The 19,930-nt window shown below is 43.9% G+C and overlaps 1 protein-coding gene across 1 annotated transcript in view; it reads left to right on the top strand.

The window, feature by feature from the left end:
- The first annotated feature begins 18,950 nt into the window (after window positions 1–18,950).
- Pah (phenylalanine hydroxylase) overlaps window positions 18,951–19,930 on the top strand; it is a 56,932-nt gene continuing 55,952 nt past the window's right edge. Inside the window, exon 1 of the mRNA XM_059245400.1 lies at window positions 18,951–19,073. Within this exon, the coding sequence (XP_059101383.1) occupies window positions 19,014–19,073 (60 nt within the window). The 5' untranslated portion in view covers window positions 18,951–19,013. The remainder of the gene's footprint in view (window positions 19,074–19,930) is intronic.

The raw sequence follows: 19,930 nt of genomic DNA, 5'->3' as shown, positions 1-19,930 counted from the left end.
AGTCATCTAGTGATTTTCTTTGTATGGAACACATGCTACCTCACATCCTGAGGGTAGGACTTGAAAGCTCAGGAAACCGGGAGCTTCTCTATGCCTTGGGTGCTGTCCAGGTTCAAGGGGCTGGGGGATCTTCCAGGTAGGTGAAGAGCAGGGGCACTAGGAACCTAGGAGTTCCTGAACTGCTCCCTCCCGCCTCCCCGAAAGCAGGAACAGTTTACCGAAGTGTCTGAGGTCAGTCGTGTGTCCCCATTGTGTGGCCACGCGTCCTGTGTCCATCAGCACCTCCCCAAGCCCAGACTCAGCCTGACTCCTTGAGGTGCGGTCTGGGAATACTGTGGCTTATCAATCAGTGGACTGGGGACCTGGATACTGGTGTGGAGGGCCAAAGAGAAAGTTGACCCCCCCGGAACAGGTTTCAGAGGAAGCAGAAGCCTGGCCAGTCACTGAGGGAGACATCTTGCCTGCCTGGTTCAGCCACTGGTTCATAGTCCCATTTGTATCACAAACAAGGGACAGAAGCCAGCCGGGATTTTGAATCCTTGGGGGTGGGGTGGGGGCATCAGGGAGTAATTTTTAATATGGATACACCTTGACGTAGCAGCAACAAAGAAGAGATTTAAGGACTTAATATTTATAAAATTTTGTGTGTTAAATATAACACTCCCCCTGAAACACGTAGCAAGAGGACACACTAGTCCTGTCAAGTGCTAGAAAACGCTGTTTAATTCTAAACGCGACTGAGGCCGATATGAGCATCGATCCATCAAATCACTGGCGCATTTGAGAGGAGGGAGGACAAGTCACATTTGCTGCTTCCTGGGAAGGTTCGGATGGAATAGTCGGTGTGAAAGAAGGAAAATCCATTAAGACAGCAGGACAACAAAAGACTGTCCTCTTCCTCGGACTCCACCCTCTCCACATACCTGAGTACCGCTCAGATATAAATTCCAGGTAAGAACAGTGGCTGCAAACACTTCCTCAAGTCCCCCAGAGCCTCTCTCCTAAGCAGATGTTTGACTGTGTAGAAAATACAAGCTGGACCACACAACACTCGAGTGGCAAGTCACTTCCCTCTTCGAACTCATATATATGTATACTTATCTTCCTTATAAAATAACCTTCATGGGTAAATGATGTTATCATCAGCCTGCATTACGTAGTGGTAATGCTAATGCTCAAATTTTGGGCCCTGCTAGCCAGAAAGCAACCCTCAGCATTCCAGAGACAAATGATTAGGGCTAGGGACAAGGATAAACTTTGGGCCTTTGGTGCATCTTGATTAACACGCAACAGAATGAAACACCACTGTTCCCCACAGCTTCCCTGGAGAAACAGGACATTGATCTGTGACTGGAATAGTTTCTCATCTGAAACATGGAGCCTTGTCTTCCGTTGCTGCATGTGTGGGTAGCTTGCCACCTGCTGGTTATTAGTGGAACTGCAACAGGAACGGTGTGTGGGGAAATCTGCAATGGAATTCATTCCACATTACTCAGTTTAATTCTATAATTCTGCTCTACGTAATGCAGATGTATATGTCCCATTCACCACAATGGCCACAGTAACGATATCTGAGGTGTTCTTTCTGTGTGTGGTGTATGTGTGTATACGTTGGCACGTGTGCGTGCATGTGTCTGGAAGCCAGAGGATGATAGTGAACACATTCCTCCTCTGTCAGGCTTCACCTTAGTTTTTGACACAGTCTCTCACTGAACCAGTAGCTCATCCATTTGCGAAACTCTCTGGCTATTGAGCGCTAAGGGTCACCCTCTTCCCTTCTTCCCACCACCACCGTGATTGACTTTTATTTTATTTTTACTTTTACTAATCTGAACTTAAGTCTGAATATTTGGGCGGCAAGAACTTTATCGGCTGGGCTGTCTCCCCAAACATGTGAGGTGCGTTTAACATTTGGATTCTGAAGCTTCATCCCATGCCTAATCAAACAAGAGCAGGGACCTTGTTCTCTCGACAAGCTATGTTTCCTATGCCAAGGATGGGAACTGCCTCACCAGAGGCACGCTGAGTGGTAAGGTAGTGAAAACTGAACCCTTTCTGGTAAAGAATGTGTATTTGTCCTGAAAGGTCAGGTACCCAGTAGTTTTGAGGGAGGGGAAGTGGGTAAGTTAATACTGAGATGCTTGTCTTACTGGGCCTAGGGAGTGGTCAGAATCCTGACTCAGAGGGAAAGGTGCCACACAAATGGCCTGCCCAGTGCCAGGGATTTACATGCCTTTACTTTCAGTCCACTGAGTCCTCCAATTGGAGGCTACTTCTTGGCCTTACTGTGACATCATCCGCAGGCTCCTCCCTATCCACATCCCTGCTCTATTTCTCTCCAGCCTCAACTACTTTCTTCGTGTTTGGTCCCTTTGCAACTCAGTCCAGAAGGCTTGATTGATTGCCCTAGATTTATAACCACTAACCTTTGCTGGCAACTCCTTTAGAGAAGCCCACATCCACACTTTTCAGTGTCTTAGCTTTTGCTCTGAGCATTTCTCTTTCTCTCCTTATTTATTTATTTTTTATTATATTTTATCTTTATTATTTACAACAATCTTTAAATTTCAATAGATTTTTTTATCATATTCCTACCCTTCCCCAAGTCCTTCCAGATCCTCTCGCCCTCCCTACCCACTCAACTTTAAGTTCTTTCTCAACAAAACAAAGACAGAATCCTCCAAAACCAAGAAAACAAAATAAACTACCTCCAAAAGAAAATAAAAACCACCAAACTATAACCAAAAGAAAACCCACACACAAAACTTCTGTAGTCCATTATATGTTGGGCACCTGTGCCTGAAAATGGGTCCTGACCTGGAGTGGTTGATGTGTCAAGTGTCACTTTATTGTTGAAAACTGATTTTCTCTCTCCCATCAGGTATAAGTGATAGTTCAGTTGTTAACTTTTACTCTGGTGGCTAGATTTTCATTCATTCATTTAAAAAAAATAACAAAATAAAATATGATAAGATAAAACAAAATTATCACTTCAGAATTGGACAAGACAAACCAACAGATGGAAAAGAGCCCAAGAGAAGGAACAAGAATCAGAGACCCATTTGTTCACTCAGGAATTCCCTAAAACCACTAAACTAGTAGCCATAATATGAAGACAGAGGGCCTGGTGCAGGCCCGTGCAGAACCCCAAGTGTTCCCCAAAATATTGTGCACCCTAATAAACTTATCTAGGGTCAGAGAACACAATAGCCACTAGATATAGAGGCCAGAAAATGGTGGCACACACGCCTTTAATCCTAGCATTCCAGAGGCAGAGATCCTCCTGGATCTCTGTGAGTTCAATGACACACTGGGAACAGTCAGACATGGTAACAACAGCCTTTAATCCCAGGAAGGGATGGCGGGAAGCAGAAAGGTATTTAAGGCATGAGGACAAGGAACTAGAGCCTGGTTAAACTTTTAGGCTTTTGAGCAGCAGTTCAGCTGAGATTCATTCTGGACGAGGACTCAGAGGCATCCAGTCTGAGGAAACAGGATCAGCTGAGGAATTGGCGAGATAAGGAAGCTGTGGCTTGTTCTGCTTCTCTGATCTTCCAACATTCACCCCAATACCTGGCTCTGGGTTTGTTTCTCTTAATAAGACCTTTTAAGATTTGTGCTATATCTGGTGCCCAACGTGGGGCATGAACTCATGACCCTGAGATTAAGAGTCTCATGCTCTACCGAGTGAGCTAGATATATACTGATATGATAAGATAAAAAGGTGAATTATTGAATCTACTTTTAAAAAGGAGCTATTGGTTTAAATAGGATAAGTAATGAAATTTTTTGTCTGAGTTTATCAACTCAGCTACTGGACTGGACATTGTTAATATATATAATGGAGCCGGGCGGTGGTGGTGCACGCCTTTAATCCCAGCACTCAGGAGGCAGGAGCAGGCAGATCTCTGTGAGTTCGAGGCCAGCCTGGACTACCAAGTGAGTCCCAGGAAAGGCGCAAAGCTACACAGAGAAACCCTGTCTCGAAAAACAACAACAACAACAACAACAACAAAAGAAATATATATAATGGAGTTTTTTGTCTGAATCTGTCAAATGTTAATGGACTAGACATAGTTAATGTAATTCTTGACTGTATATATATTTATTGTACTTACTGTATATAGTTTTTCTTATATTAGCTGTAACTTTTTTCCTTTTATTAGAATAGAAGGGGAAATATGGTGATATTTTATTTGTGCTGAAATGTGATTTTATTTGTATGTTAATAAATAAAAGTGCCTGGGGGTCAGAGCTAATGATGAGCCATTTAGCAGAAGTCTGGCAGTGTTAGCACACGCCCTTAATCCCAATCACATGACAGGCAGATCTCTGTGTGTTCAAGGACACCACCAGCATGGAGACACACGCCTTTAATCTCAATACCAACCATAGAGACCTGGAAGGCAGTGATGAGGAGGTCACGTGGTTGGGTTTACAACCAATGAGAAGGCAGAACAGAAAGTCAATAAAAAGACAGACACACAAGAAGTAAGTCTCTTTCTCAGGGGAAGGAGGGCAGCAGCAGCGGGATATAAGAAGGCAGTCTTGGTCTCAGCTCTTAGCTTCTGCTCTGACCTCTGGGGTTTTTAACTCTGCATTTGGCTCTGTGTTTCTTATTTAATAAAACCGTTCAGAATTATATCTACACCCAAGCTTGCTGCTTCAGTCTCTGGGAGTTCATGTGAGCTTTGCATGTTGCTTTAAAGGGCCTGATTTTCCTGGTGTCCTCCATTCCCCCCTGGCTCTCACACTCTTTCTGGCTTCTCTTCTGCAGGGTTCCCTGAGCTCCGAAGGGAGAGGGAAGGGATTTGTAACCAACCAATAACTGATTTGACTTAAGGCCCTCTCCACAAGATGTAACCCATACCTGACGTTGGTGTAGATAGCCCTGGAACCTAGGGGAAACCAAATAATACTGGTCTTAAAAAAGAAAAAAATGTAGTGATAAAATGACTCCTAATGGCTTTCTGCTGTACTCATAGACCAGTGCCTTGTTCAGTCATCATCAGAGAAGCTTCCTCCTGCAGCACATGGGAACAAATATAGACCAACAGGCAGATACTACACATATAGTGAGAGACCTTGGAGCACACAGCCCTAAATGGGATGTCTGCATCAAATCTCTTTTTCCTTAATCCCATGTGTAAGTCTGCATCATTGATTTAATAGCTTTATTAAACCACAATTATACTCATAAAACAAACAAACAAAACAGCCTTTTCATCCAAAAAAGAAGCCTATCCATCCCTTGACTTTATGACTAGCTTTTATTTCTCACCCCTGCTGATGTTTCCCCTTTGCCAAAGGTCTTAATTTTGATGGTTAAATTGATATGTGAACTTGACTGGACTAGAGTGCTCAGATATCCAGCTAAATGTTTTTAGCACTGTCTCTGAGGATGTTTCTGGATGACTTTAACGTTTGAATTGTAGATTGAGTATGACATTACATTCCCTACGTTGGGACCTCATCCACTCTGCTGATGACCTGAATAGAACAAAAAGGGAGAATTCTGTCTCTGCCCGACTGTTTTTCTTACTGACATCTCTTGCCTCCAGACTTGGGCTCAGATTAGAACTTATGCTGCAGGAATCTTTCTGAAATAGCACTCTGACGTCAATAAAAATAGAAGAGAGGAAATGTATTTGTTATGGATTGAAGCCAAGATAGTTCCTGAAAGGCCTTGGTCCTAGGTTCAGTTTGCATCCTCATTTTATACTCTAAAACCACAAGGTGGGGTGAGCAAGCAAGGGAGATTTTGCAGAAGTGTACATGGCAGCCAGCCCTTTGTTTTTAAAGGCCTACATTATAGTTGATATGTGTAAGCTTTTGTGGTCAGGTTGCTAAGGGCAACGACCCCTTGTTCCAGCCATTTCTCAAGGTCTTTTTGTTCCAGGTAGCAGGTGAATTCATGCTTAGAAATGAACAGGACAGTAGCATTTTAAGTAAATCACTAAATCATTATCTAATATTTTTTTCTGTTATTCTGCTTCACTTGTTCCTGGGTCTCTAGGTTGGTTGTAGGACTTGAGGCTGAGTGAAGTAATACTGGGTGATAATATCTATCAATCTAATCAATCTATCTTTCATCTGTCTGTCTGTCTGTCTGTCTGCCTGCCTGCCTGCCTGCCTGCCTACCTACCTACCTACCTACCTGTCTATCTATCTGCCTGTCTGTCCGTCCATCCGTCTATCTATCCATCTATTGATCATTTATCCACTCATACATTCATCAATCTTTTTCTAATCTCCTGCTGGTTCTGATTCCCAAGAGCACTCAAGACTGATACATTTGCCAATGCCTTTATTTTGCTCAGTGCATCGGATACTTCAAGCACTTGATTGGACAATGTGTTAGGCACTGCTGCTGGCCTGTGATGTTTAGTCTTAGTTGTCAACATAACTGTATCTGAGATCGATTACAAGGCAAGACCTTGGGCACTCCTATGAGGGATTTTTTGTGGATCAGATTATTTGAAGTGAGAAGAACCTGCCCTAAATCTTGATGCCATTTTTCAGTGGCAGCCTAGATAAAAGAGATAGAGGAAGCTTTGCCTTCATCCTCACCAGCAAGTTCTCATACTTTATGCTATGTACCTTTGCTTATATTAGAACTCAGATTCTATGGGTTTCCAACATGGACTGAAGATCATGAACCCTCTATTCTTCCAGTACTATGCTGGAATTGCTGGAGCACCTTGCTTTGTAGATTGAAAAGCTACCAGGTTCTTGGCTTCTCTAATGTAAGATATCCATTGTTGGACTATCCAATCCATACAGTGTAAGTCAATCTAATAAATCCCCCTTTAATATCTATTCATTTTATCTATTCTGTTCCTCTAAGGATATGATTCTTAATAAGGCTATCTACATAAGGATACAAAGCCCCTCATATCCTCTTGAATTCTCTTCCTTTAGGATGCCATGTTTCTTATGCACTTGATCACAGCAAGAGAAAAATAGAAGAGTGTGTCTACATTTATTTATGTTTTATTATCAAGAATACTCCTTGCTGTAATAGCAAGAACCTGGAAACAACCTAGATGCCCCTCAACTGAAGAATGGATTAAGAAAATGTGGCACACATACACAATGGAGTACTACTCAGCAGTAAAAAAACAATGACATCATGAAATTTGCAGGCAAATGGATGGAACTAGAAAGTAGCATCCTGAGTGAGGTAACCCAGACTCAGAAGGACAAACATAGTATGTACTCACTCATAAGTGGATACTAGATGTGAGGGAAGGGATGGCCAGACTGCAACGCACAGCCCCAGAGAGGCTAGCTAGCAGGGAAAGACTCTAGGAGGGACACATGGATGGCCCATCGAAGGAGAAGTGGAGGAGATCTACATGAGCGGACTGGGAATGGGGGTGGTGGTGGATGGCAAGGAGTGGGGCATGAGAACATATGGGTATGGGAGGGTGGAGCTGGAACAGGGACAGAGTGGGAGGGCAGAGAGGGAGATACTGTGATAGATGAGGACATCATGGGAATAGGAAGAGGCAGGGTGTGGGGGAGGCTCTCAGGAATCCACAAGGATGACCCCACCTTGGACTGCTGGCAGTGGTCTAGAGGGTGCCTGGACTGGTCTACTCTGGTGACCAGTCTAGTGAATAACCTAGCTGTCATCATAGAGCCTTTGCCCAGTGACTGATGGAGGCAGATGCAGAGATCCACGGCCAGGCGCCAGTCTGAATCCAATCAATGAGAGAGAGGAGGCGTTCTGCAGGCGGGGGACGTCGAGATCATGATGGGAAGACATGCACAGACGACCAGTGGAAGCCCATGAACTGTAGACTAGTGGCCGTGGAGCCCCCATGGGACTGGACTAGGCCCTCTGGATATGGAAGACAGTTGTTTGGCTCAAACTGTTTGAGGGACACCCAGGCAGGGGGATTGGGATCTGTCCCTGGTGCATGAGCAGGCTTTTGGGAGCCTGGTGCCTGTGGTGTGACGCCTTGTGCAGCCTTGGTGCAGTGGGGAGGGGCTTGGACCTGCCTAGGCTCATTGTGCCAGACTCTGCTGACTCCCCATGGGAGACCTTGATTTGAGGGTTGTGGGGATGTCGGGTGGCTTGGGAGGGAGGGCTGGAGGGTGGGAGGAAGGGGGAATCTGTGGGTGGTATGTAGAGCGAGTAGAAAATTTCCTAATAAAGAAAAATAAAATGAAAAAAATACTCCTGGCAAAAAAAATTCTGGCCAAGAATAGAAGTGGACGGTGTGCAACAGAAGATTTCTCAAGACTGTAAAATCATATGACTGACAGTACTAGATGCTTCAGAAGCCCCTTTCCACCTGAATGCCCAGCTTCACTTAACTGTCCATGAAATGATGTAATCACATCCGCTAAAGACACATGAAATGCATCTTAGTCTGAACTTACCGTCTGGCTCTCAGAGTCTGCAGCCCCTGGATATGAGACATGTAATGGGTGAGAAGGGATGTTCAGTAACACATTGTGCAGTATCTGTACCGCACTAAGAACCTCATGAGCATGGGTAGTAATAAAATATAGTGAAGTGTTAGTGAGTAATGGGCTGAGTGTCACATTTTTGATATACATACTTTATTCAATTGTGAGTTTATTTAATTTATTTTGAAGTTACAATTATAGTTAGCAACAGGGTTACCAAATCCTTGAAAAATCATTCTTGAAAGCCTGGATAAGCTTCCCCTAGTCTGCCACTGATTATAGTGCAGCAGTTGCATGAACTTACCTTGTTCATCTAACCTCAGATCACGCCTTTCTCTCCTGCTTCAGCCACAAGTAGCTCAGCTATACTCCTGGATATTCCTAAGAAGTGTCACATGTAATTCTAATCTACATGTTTATACAGGTATTCCTTCTATTAGGAACCCCCTTTGCTCCCAAATGTGTGAGTCTGTGACCTTCTCCTGGCTCAGTTCTCAGCTCAAAGTCTCTGTGTTCAATAAGTTTCCTCTTGATGTAACCAGTCTCCCTCAAAACCTTTTTTTAAAAATAATATCCCTTCTTAAAACATTATTTCTTCTTGGTCATACTCAATGCTAACATTACTTGGCTTTTCTTGTTTTTCTTTCTCGTCTTTGTGTTTACTGTTCCTGTTCTTACTAGAATGTGAAATCAATGGGAACAGTAACTTTGACAGTCCTCATCACCACTGTCTAGAACAGTGCCTGGTAAATATGTATTCAGCAAATATTTACTGAGTACATGAGCGAACAGATGACCATACCCAGTGATCTCACTCTGATGTTACCGAGACAGGATGCTAAAAGTATGGCCCCAGAAGCTGTGCTGCATCCATGCAGGTCTCCTTTTCATTTAATAGACCTTTAATCAAAGACACTTGATTTACTAATTGATTTCATTATAAGTCAATGTAGTGCCTAAGTTCTACTCAGAATTCCTGGAATAGCCAGCCTTAAATATTATTCTGATAAAAAGCATGACTTCATATCTTAATCACATTTAGTGTACAGGGGCATTAGCTGATAATGACCTTCAAATTTCTGGGCTGTCTGTGTTGGGAAGAAGATTACAAAGAAAGATGAGGTAGAAATAAAATTCTGCAGAAGGTGACTGCAGGGTGGGAATCTCCTAAGAGTTGAAGTGTGGCATTGAAGGTTGTCCTTTAAATTCTGCTGAGGAGAGAACAGTTCTTCTGACGATAAGTCCATCTTGTACTTCTTTTTCTTGCTTCTCATCTTGTTAGGATCAGATGTGACTGTGAAAAATGTTTTAGAACTTGGGTGGGTTTAAGCAAATTAGCAGTTCATTTCTCTTTTCTACAAAATGCCAGGCCAGCACACTCCTAGACGTCAACGACCATGCCCTTTCTCTCTTGATCCCTCTCTTTTTCTGCATTTGGAAAGTATGGATGGTTGACATTCTTAAATTTATCCCATAATCCACCATGGTGGCTCCTGCTCCAATAGCATTTCCACATTGGAACCCTCAAAGGGAAAAAAATGGAAGGAGAAGGGTACGCCTCCTAAAATACACTTCCTTGTAGTTATATAGGTTTTCCTCCTGGATTTCTTGGGTCACACATCTGATTTGTAGCTATACTTAGCTTCAAGGAATTCTGAGAAATGCATCTTTTATTTTACAAAGAATTTCAGCTATTGCCCAAGCTCCAAGGTTGCATTTGTATAGGTGAGGGGGACACAGCCCCTTTGCCTCCTGGAGCTGGCCCTGCAGTTTCTGAGCTACAGCCTAAGATAAAAGTGGGATGGTCCATGCATCCATAAAGTGGGCCAGTGGGGCAACAGTAAGCACAAATGGGTCCCCTTATTGCTGTAAATGTAGGAGAAGGTGTGGCTTTCGTTGGTTCTCCTCATTAATTTGGAAATCTTCGGGTAGAATCTAAGCCGTGAGTGTTCTGAGATAAGGACACTGATGGTAGCAGGGGATTGATGGCAACTACTCAATGCTCTTTTCCAAAAATAGACACAATTTTTAACCCTGTGATAAAGCAAGTTTTTTTTTTCTGGAAAGAGGAGGGAGACATCACTACAACTCTGAGTATCTTCAGAGTTGGAGATGCTTTCTATTCTTATTATACTGACCTGGAAAAACCCTCTGACCCAAAGGGAGAAACAATTGTCAGGGCATTTATAAAATACTGCATTAGAGAAATATTTAGAATCCAGAATTTTTTTTTGGTAAAAGAAAAACTTAGAGGACAGTGCAATGCCACACTATAAACCTTAGGAAATTCCCGCTCCCTAATACCCCTGTGGGCCAGATAGGTCACAGGCCCTGATACTGTTATTCTGCTAAGTAGACATAGTCTTAAAAAAAAAAACAGCTCCCAGTGACTTATTGCTCTACCCATAGATCAGAGTGTTGTTCAATCCAAACCAGAGAAGTTTCTCTTTTCAGTAGATGATAAGTAACCCAGACCCCCAACTGGTCAAGGTACAGAGGATAAGAGATGATTGTGTGCTCAGCCCTAACTGGGATGTCCTTATCAAACGCCTTGGTTGAAGACTCACCGATCTTTATGAAAGGTGGGGTGGAAGGACCATAAACTCCAGAGATGCTCAGGTGAAGACTGGCTGAGCAACACACACTCGGCTGATAGAGAACGGAAAGATATCTCAAAGTTGGGTGGGAAGGGAAGGGAGGATGAAGAAGGTGGCTCTTAGAGGTGTTAGGGGTGGTAAATATGTTCAAAACACATAACATGAAATTCTCAAAAAAAATTGTTAATTACTGTCTAACAAAAGAAAACATCCAATGCCATGTTGCCATTGTGGAGTTTATTTTCTGCCTCAGTGGAACTAGACTTGGAAGTGGGTGCTGATTAGAGACAAAACCTTGGCCTTTATCCTGCCCTATGATTTTTTAAAAATCTTTTTACTTTACAAAAAACAGAGAATAAACTATATTTACAGAAGCGAGGCTATAGCTCAATGGTAGCATGTGCAAGGTCCTAAATTCAATCCCCAGTACCAAAATATTTCACTTAAATATATGAAAGCATTGCTTAAACTAAAAGATATCATAATTTGAACTCATAATGATGAGAATTGTCAACTAATACATCTTTAACCAAGTACATTTGATTTACTAATTGATTGTATTATTAGATAACTTAATGTCTAAGTTCTAAGAATTCCAATAGTTCTTAAGCCCCCCTCTTTATTGAGGAAGAATTTAAAAGTTATTAAATTCTTATGGATGATGGGTGATGTCTGGGCCTGGGCTGTCACCAAGGGCTGGGTCTTGGTCTGAGGCCCTGAAGCAACTGAGGAGGCCTGTGTTGATTGCCTGTGGCTCCTGTCACCACTGAGGGCCGTGCACAGACTAGTAGTCTTGTTTGATGTTGGTACCCGAGGGTCACTCTGCCGAAGGGGCCAAGCCAATCAGGGTGGCCTGCACTGCCACTTGGGGCCAAGGTGACATCCTGGCTTGGGCTTCTGCTGAGGACCATGTCTGAGTCTGTGGTCCTCCCACAGCCAGAGTCTCTGTTGATGTCCCTGAGTCATGTTGCCGCCAAGGGCCACACAGATGCCCAGGGTTTAGGCGGCAACCGTGACCATGTTGGTGTCTGAGGGCTGTGCTGCTGGCAAGATGATTTGAGTGGCCAACCCTGTCACCTGGGACCATGGTATTATTCAGACCAGGGCTGCTGCTAAGGGCCACATCTGGGTCCACGGTCCTGCTGCAGCTGGGGTCTGTGTTAGCGCAGGGAGTCACTGGAACCATGTTGTGCTGAGCCAACCTCTCCCCTCACTGGCCTTGGGATAGCTGGTCCTGATCTTAGCTGGATATTGCAGCAGGAGAGCTGTCCCCTCCCCCCACCCCTAACTCCTGCATTCAGGAAAGATGGCCCCACCCCTCACCACAGGCATGCACCTCACCTGGGCAGCACACTAGAGCTGACCCTGTGGTCAGGGATGCAGGTGACCCAACTCTGGGGGCATGAAATCAGGAAAGGTGACCCCGCCCCTTCCATCTGCCATGTAAGAGAGCTGGCCCTGGGGTCACAAGAGTGAGAGAACCAACCATGCCCCTTGCCAGCAGTAGTACACAGGAGAGCAGGCCCTGCACCCCATCTGGACAGAACATTAGAGCTAACCCTGTTGTTGGGGTCCAGGCGAGCTAGCCACGAAAACAGGAGAGCTGTCACCCCCTCCCCCTTGTATGCCCCCTTGTATACCTCACTTGGGCAAAACCATGGAGCTGGCCCTGATGGTGAGAGTGTGAGCGACCTGGATCTGAGGACCTGAGGGCAGGAGAACTTGCCCTGCTCCTTGCTGCAGGCTGCATTGGGTGAGCTAGCCAAGGCAGTGCTGGAGAAACTGCCCAGTTAGTGACAGGTAATGAGGGAGAGTTGGCGGTCTGACTAACCCAGCTACCACCCAGGCCCATAACCGGGCCTGTGGATTGGCCCACCCCAACATCCACCGCATCTATGAACTGTTGGAGCGTGTGAGGGGGATGAACCTACAGATCCAAAGCAGCAGGCTCTTTATGACACAGGACAACAACAGGCTATCTAAGAGGAGCCCCATTGAGAGCCCAGTATCCATGGGTGATGTAGCGGAAGCCAGAGGTCTCAAGCCAGACTCATGGCAATGAACACTTGCAAGTAAAGATGTGTGGACTAAAGGGTAAACTGTGTGACTCAGTGGGCCACACTACAGCTTCCATGACGGTATTCTTCTTTTCTTTTTTGTTTTTGTTTCTGTTTTGTTTCTTTGTTTCATTTGGTTTATGGTTTTTCTTTTAAATTTGGTTTTGTTTTAAGGGGGAGGTTGCAAGGGCAGAGGGTGGATGTGAAGAGACAGGGAGATAAGCAGGATCGGAATGCCTGATGTGAAACCCACAAAGAATCAATAAAATTCTTCTGGATGGCTAAAGGCTACATATCCACATATCTAACATTTCTTCTTGGTCCCATGGCAATCAATTCATAAAGGCTGTTGTTTTGAATGGTTTGCATTCATCCCAATGAGACTGAGTGTGGTAAGTGGGGAGCTTGCTCAGGTGTAAGGAAAGCTTATGCTGTGTTCTATTCATCTGAGTGTGCAACACACACACACACACACACACACACACACACACACACACACACACATGGTGGTTGTGTGTTATGTCTGCTCCTGCTGCTTGCATCTGGGCAAAGTTCCTCCCAGAATTCCTTTGGTGTCCTGTCCATCGGTCTAGGAGTGAAGCAGGGAATCAAGCTGCCATGATGTCTGACGTTCACGCAAGTGTTGTAGTCTCTGAGGGGAACTGACCTGGTAAAGACTGTGGGCTCGTCCCAAACAATGTGAATGACCTCTTTCTGTGAAAACTGACGAAGCAGACCTCTGAGATTCATTCAACAGGTGCTTAGTTTGTCTTTGAATTGGAACTTTGTGATATTTATCATTGGTGTTATATTCCACCTCGCATTATGTTAGAATATGTTTAGGGAAAAAGACCTGCACTTTGCCAGTAGACAATAAATTGGTAGAAGCCGATTAGAGATAAAGAGGAAAGCTGAGCCTATCCCAAGTACCTGGAATTGAAATAATATACTCTTTAAAGCCTTTCAATTATTGAGAAGATTATATTTAAAACCTCAAACTGAACAGTAGTATAACACACACACACACATACACACACACACACACACACACACACACACACACTCCAAATTAATGAGCCTCAACTACAACAGTACTTAGAAATATTTCATTTTAAATGTATTTATTAGGAAACAGAGATAATTGAAAACAAACCAGTGGTTGACCCAAGAAGTTGGGAAAAGATTAACAAAACAAACCCAATCAAGGGAACAGTAAGGACAAGGAGAGAGCAACCAATGAAAGAGAGAGCAGCACAGAGGAGATCGGTGTGATGAAATGCCCACCCTTTGTGCACAAACATCCGGCAAGATGAGAGAAGATATAAATAAATAAAACACAGGCCTGGGGAGGTAGACCAGCCTGGAAAAGTGCTTGTTGTGCAAGCAGGAGGACCAAAGTTCGAGCCTCACAACCCATGCAAAAAGCCAGGCACAGTGAGAGATGGCACGTGTTTGCAATCCCAGTCCTGGGAGTTAGAGACAGGAGGATCCCCAGGGCTTGCTATCCAACCAGCCCAGCCTAATCAGAGCATCAGGATGACGAGAGACGTAGGTGGATGCCATCTGAGGAGGAAGACACCAGAGGTCATCCTCTACACACGCACACATATACAGGTGCATGTGCACCCCACCCCCAACAAAACAATAATAATAATGACATACAGAAAAATGAGGGAAATAAATCTAGATAGATAGGAAAATAATGTTATGAACTGTAATATATTCATTTCATGGAACCCTTAAGAGACTGCGTTAATTTCTGGGGAAAATGTAAGAAGAGATGTAATAGATTATAGGAATAAGAGTAACAGTTAAAGAATTTGAAATGTAACCTTAAACTTATCTCTGAACGCCTTCCCCTACCTCCTTATCTCAGGCCCTGTGTATGTAAGAAGGCTGACCAAATTCTCAAGAAGCAAATAACTTATGTTTTTCGAAGATGATTACCAAAATTATAAAAACAGAGAAAGCCATGCAAGGTCCTCCACAAAGCTTTTATAGTTGCTATTCCAAAATGAGATGACAGACAAGTGAGGAGGTGCAAGGTCTGCTTTTCCTGTCAACACAGGCAGAAAAATCCTACATGAAACGTGACCTGACGGGCCAATGAGATGGCTCAGTGGGTAAAGGCTCTTGCCATCAATCTGGATGGCTTGAGATTGTGGGGGTACAGATGGAGTTCACCGCGTCTGTACCCCACATGGTGGAATGAAAAAAATAGACTCTGCAAGTTGTCCACTGGCCTCTACACATGTACACACCTGAATACACACACATACACAAATAAACACAAAAATAAATGTAAGACAATTAAAATATACAAAGTAACCATATGTAATAGTGCATTAAAATTAATAAACCTTTAAATAAAGGTTACCCTAGAATGAAAACTATTTAACATCTGAAAAAAATCTATGGCTATAATCCTACATGTTGTCTTATTAATGTTTAGCCATATTAACAGACCAAATGGAATAGATCACATACTTCTTTTTAAGTAAATTCTAAAAGTCATTTCTCCAATTCAACACTTTATGATGAAAACACATGAACTTCACTCTATAGTCAGAAGGATTTTGCAAAGCCAATGAAGGTTACAACATCAGAAACCTACATCAAACAGCAACAATGGTGGTTACACACAGAAGATATTTTACACCAGAACAGGTCATCAGCGAACTAAGTTCACATCCCAGGGCATGACAAAACCTTCAGTGCAGAATCTGAACTCTATAGTACTTCTATAAGCTGTAATAAACCTATAGAGCAACATCACATATCCTGGAAAACACACTCCTGGGCACCCACCTAACATCAGACATGAAGGTTCCCAGGATGTTCTTTTATCTTGATTTCTCAAGATGAAAGAGAATGAGCAAATCAAGTAACAAAAGTGACTTGTAGGCTTTGATTGTGTGCCAGGAATTCGTGGATTATGATTAACAGCCTCGTACGCATGAGGTTAAATAGAGAGAAGTCGATAAACTAGCAAAGGTTGGGCAATCTTGAACTTTTAAATCAGCGGAATCAGCGCTAAGATTGCCAAGTCCGGCGCTGGATGCTCCTCTTCTACATCACTCTCCCTCCTGCACATCCTTTAAAGTGGCCCAGTGGTCTGCAGACTGCCCGCATGAAAACATCTGGATCTGCCTTTTCTTAGCACCCACCACTGCCCCTGTTAGCTACACCACGTTTTCCGCCTAGTCATCTACAAACTTTACTTCACCAGCAATCTACTATGATGGCAGGATTGTGCTGGTCCACAGATAAATGTGATCCACCTTTTTGCCCAAGCAAATTTTGGTTTGTTTGATTTTGGAGACATGTTTTCCCATAGCTCAGGCTAGGCTTGAACTTGCTTCTGTAGTCAAGGATTATTGAATTTCTGATTTTCCTCCTGTACTTTCCCAGTGCTGAAATTACAGGCATGCACCACCACACCCAGTTTTCTGAAGTGTTGGGGATCAAACCTAGGACTTCTGGGATGCTAGGCAACTACATTACCAAGCCAACCCTGCTCACAGAGTTGGGCTGTTGTTGTTGTTTTTTGATTAAGAAACTGTTAGTATTCTTTTCTCTGAGACAGCAGACAGTGAAGTATACTGTTTTTTTAAACCTAGACTTGGGGCAATTTAAAAAAATGTGAAATGGATTTAGAATTCTATTTTTAACTGGTGTGCAGAGAAAAGAGAAGGGTCGTCGCCGTGTTCTCCTAAAAACCACATGATTATTTCAAAAAGGAGAGAAAGAAGATTTAAGGGCCAAGGCTTTGGGCTTGAATCAAATATTGTTTGAATTCCAGCTGTGGATTGAAATTTCCTGGGCAGCCATTGCTTTGTCTGTTCAGAGGACAGGCATTGTTTGCAGGATCGATGGCTGGAAGAAATGAAATGCAGATACATACGAAGAGCCTGGCTTGGTGTTGAGCACACAGCACGCATGCATGTAGATCAGGCGCTGCAACTGTGCCCTTCATCATTACCAGACCTTCATATTGCAGGTTCTTCTGATGGCACTGCCCTCTGTGGCACACCAACATTGATAAGGGACAAAGTGGCGTTTCTAAGACAGTCCTGAATGGAGGACCCTATTTCACATCTACAACCTCTAGAGCAGTGGTTCTCAACCTTCCTGATGCTGCGACCCTTTAATATAGTTCCCCATGTTGTGGTGACTCCAAACCATAAAATTATTTTTGTTGCTACTTCATAACTGTAACTTGGCTACTGTTATGAATCATAATGTAAATAATTTTTGGAGAGAGGGTGTTTTCTGAGGGGTCGTGACCCACAGGTTGAGAACCACTACGCTAGAGGGATACTGAAGTCAGACAGAGAAGGAGAAAGTCAAGATCATGAATTTGAAACTTATTAGAGGGGAGATTAATGAGACACCCAAGGAGTCCTTTGAGACAGAAATTATTCTTACAATATTGATGTTCTTGGAATTCAGGAGAAAGTGTTGCACTATGGAGATTCAAAGAATCCTGAACAATAGCCCTAGACCCACATTTTAAAGACAGAGAAACTGAGGTATGGGTGGAAGCAGCTGTTTTTCCGATGAAGAATGAATCCACTTATTTTGAATCTCAAACTTGAAATGTTGTTTTTCTTTTTTGGCAGATACTTGGTTATTAGGTCAAAGAATTGTGGGAGGGGATGGGGTGGACTTCTAGCACCTTCTATTATTGGCCCGTTTCCTCATAGCCCATTAACTTTGCCTGGGTAAATATTAAGCAGGCTTTGAGTCCTTGATGGCCCTGACTTCTCACACCTTTTAGAAACGGACCTTCCCATGTTTTTATATTTTGTGTTTCCTACTAGCAATGAATATCTTACCTCTGTTTCTTCCTCTGAAAATTGGGTTCTGTCATGACGCCTTCATGCCCATTTGGAAACTACTCCCCAGTACCCACCAGCTCACTCCTAGCTCATCTTGCCATTTTCTTGTCCCCTGAGGCTGAGTCCTGCCTGAACTTGATTATTTTTACCAGACTCTTTAGAATGGTGCACTGCTGGCAGGGAGGTCATATGTTCCCTCTGTGGTCCCAGTGCCTATGACACCACCAGGAGCACAGAACAAATGCTCAATAGCTGTCTGTTGTCACCTTTTGGGGATAGACTTTCAAACATTATCTTCCACTTATCCAGTGTTTGAATATGTGGCGAGAACGGTACTGACTGGACATTTAATGCATCACCTCATTCTCATTATTGATGTACCTGAAACATTTTAGCAAGGCGGCCCTTCTGTCCTCTCTGCAGAGTCCCCAGCCACTGTGTAAGTAGCTGAAACTGGCTGGATTCCAGCCCCAGGGCTCCCACCTTTGGTCTTTAGCTGTTGTCCTCAGCGCTACAGTGCCTTCTGCTGTGGTTTTCTAAAGAAGAGAATGCCAAGGACAGTGGCGTGTTTGGTGGTTAATAAAAGGTGAGTTGAGGGTGGGGAGCATTTAAATAAGGATTTCCTGCTCTATTTCCTGCTGCCAGAGGATGATTATCCTTAACTATTATCAGCAGGTTTGTCCCTGGTTCCCTCCAGTTGCAGAGAATCCAGACTCCAGGCACCCCAATGTTTCAGCAATGCCAAACCTGTCTGATCCCCAGGATACAGGTGGTCTGGACTCTTTGCCTTCTACTCTTACCCAGGGCAGTCTGCCAAATGAGTCCTGCTGTGGCTGCCATACCTTCCACCACACCTCCGCTTGGGGCAGCCCAGGACTAGTGACCTGGGGTTGGACATGGACTACTCTTGCCCATACACTGTTACGTCAGGGCAACGCCCACTGGAAGAGTGACCTTGCAGACCGCAAGACACCCTTTGAAATCTCTCCTCTCCTGTCTCCCAAGAGCCAGGTTAAAACCATCAGCCTCACGTCCCGAGGGCAAACCTTTCAGAATCTGCTGCCGAGAGCTGGAGACCTCACTCGCTGGGAGCCAGCATGTCAGCTGTGGTCGTGGAGAACCCAGTCCTGAGCAGGAAACTCTCAGACTTTGGACAGGTGAGCCTCCACAGCTGGGAGAGACTTGATTCCCCAGATGGAAAAGCTGTCTGGGAAATACTGGTATTTCCTAAGGCCACTAAGAAATATGAATTTATTTAAAGATGAGGAAAATGCCCAGGAAGTCAACTCAAAAGACTGTCTTTAACAAGTAGGGGGACATGTATCCTTTGAGGATACCAGAGAGGTTGGAAATCTGACTGCCAGAGCAGCTACCACATCTATGTTTTTAGATAACTCATTGGCTTCTTCTGTTACCTGCTTTACCTTCTGAAAGGAAAAGGCTGGTCCTTAATCATCTGGGGTAGCAGTCCCACCACATCTCTTCAGTGATATCCATATAATCCTTTCTTCTGGGTTTGGAAATGACAAGAATGTAAAAAGCTACCCTTCTTTAATTTTCAGGAGATGATGTGGCATGAAGAGAATTTTGGGACTTACTCAAATGTGACAAGGGAGAAAATAAGCCAAAAGGAAAATAAATAGGAGTTATCTCTGAGTCTAAACATGTCTTGGGGATTATGCTGGAGGTGGAAGGCGTCTGTTCTCTCAAGCATTTGTTGTCCTCTCCAGGGAGCTCTTGCAGAACATGCGCTTTACTGTGATTTATGTATTTGCCCCAGTTTGGGAAATATGGTTTGAATCCTGAGATTCAGGCCTTGGAGGTAATGTATTCACAGGTAGCTGCTGCATACACTCTAGGGGACTGTTTGTAGAGAGCCGAGTGGTTCAGGACAGTAGGAGAGTGGATGCCAAACTCAGAATAACTAGAAACACTGAAGAATTCTCTAGTGGTCAGCATGTCCTAGACCAGGAAAGACACTTTGGGAGCCCTTCCTCTGACAGGACTGAGGGGT

This window comes from Peromyscus eremicus, chromosome 18, assembly GCF_949786415.1.
Source record: "Peromyscus eremicus chromosome 18, PerEre_H2_v1, whole genome shotgun sequence".
NCBI classification, from domain to species: domain Eukaryota; kingdom Metazoa; phylum Chordata; class Mammalia; order Rodentia; family Cricetidae; genus Peromyscus; species Peromyscus eremicus.
Note: the sequence above shows the minus strand (reverse complement) of the source record. Positions and strands in the feature narration are given on the sequence as shown.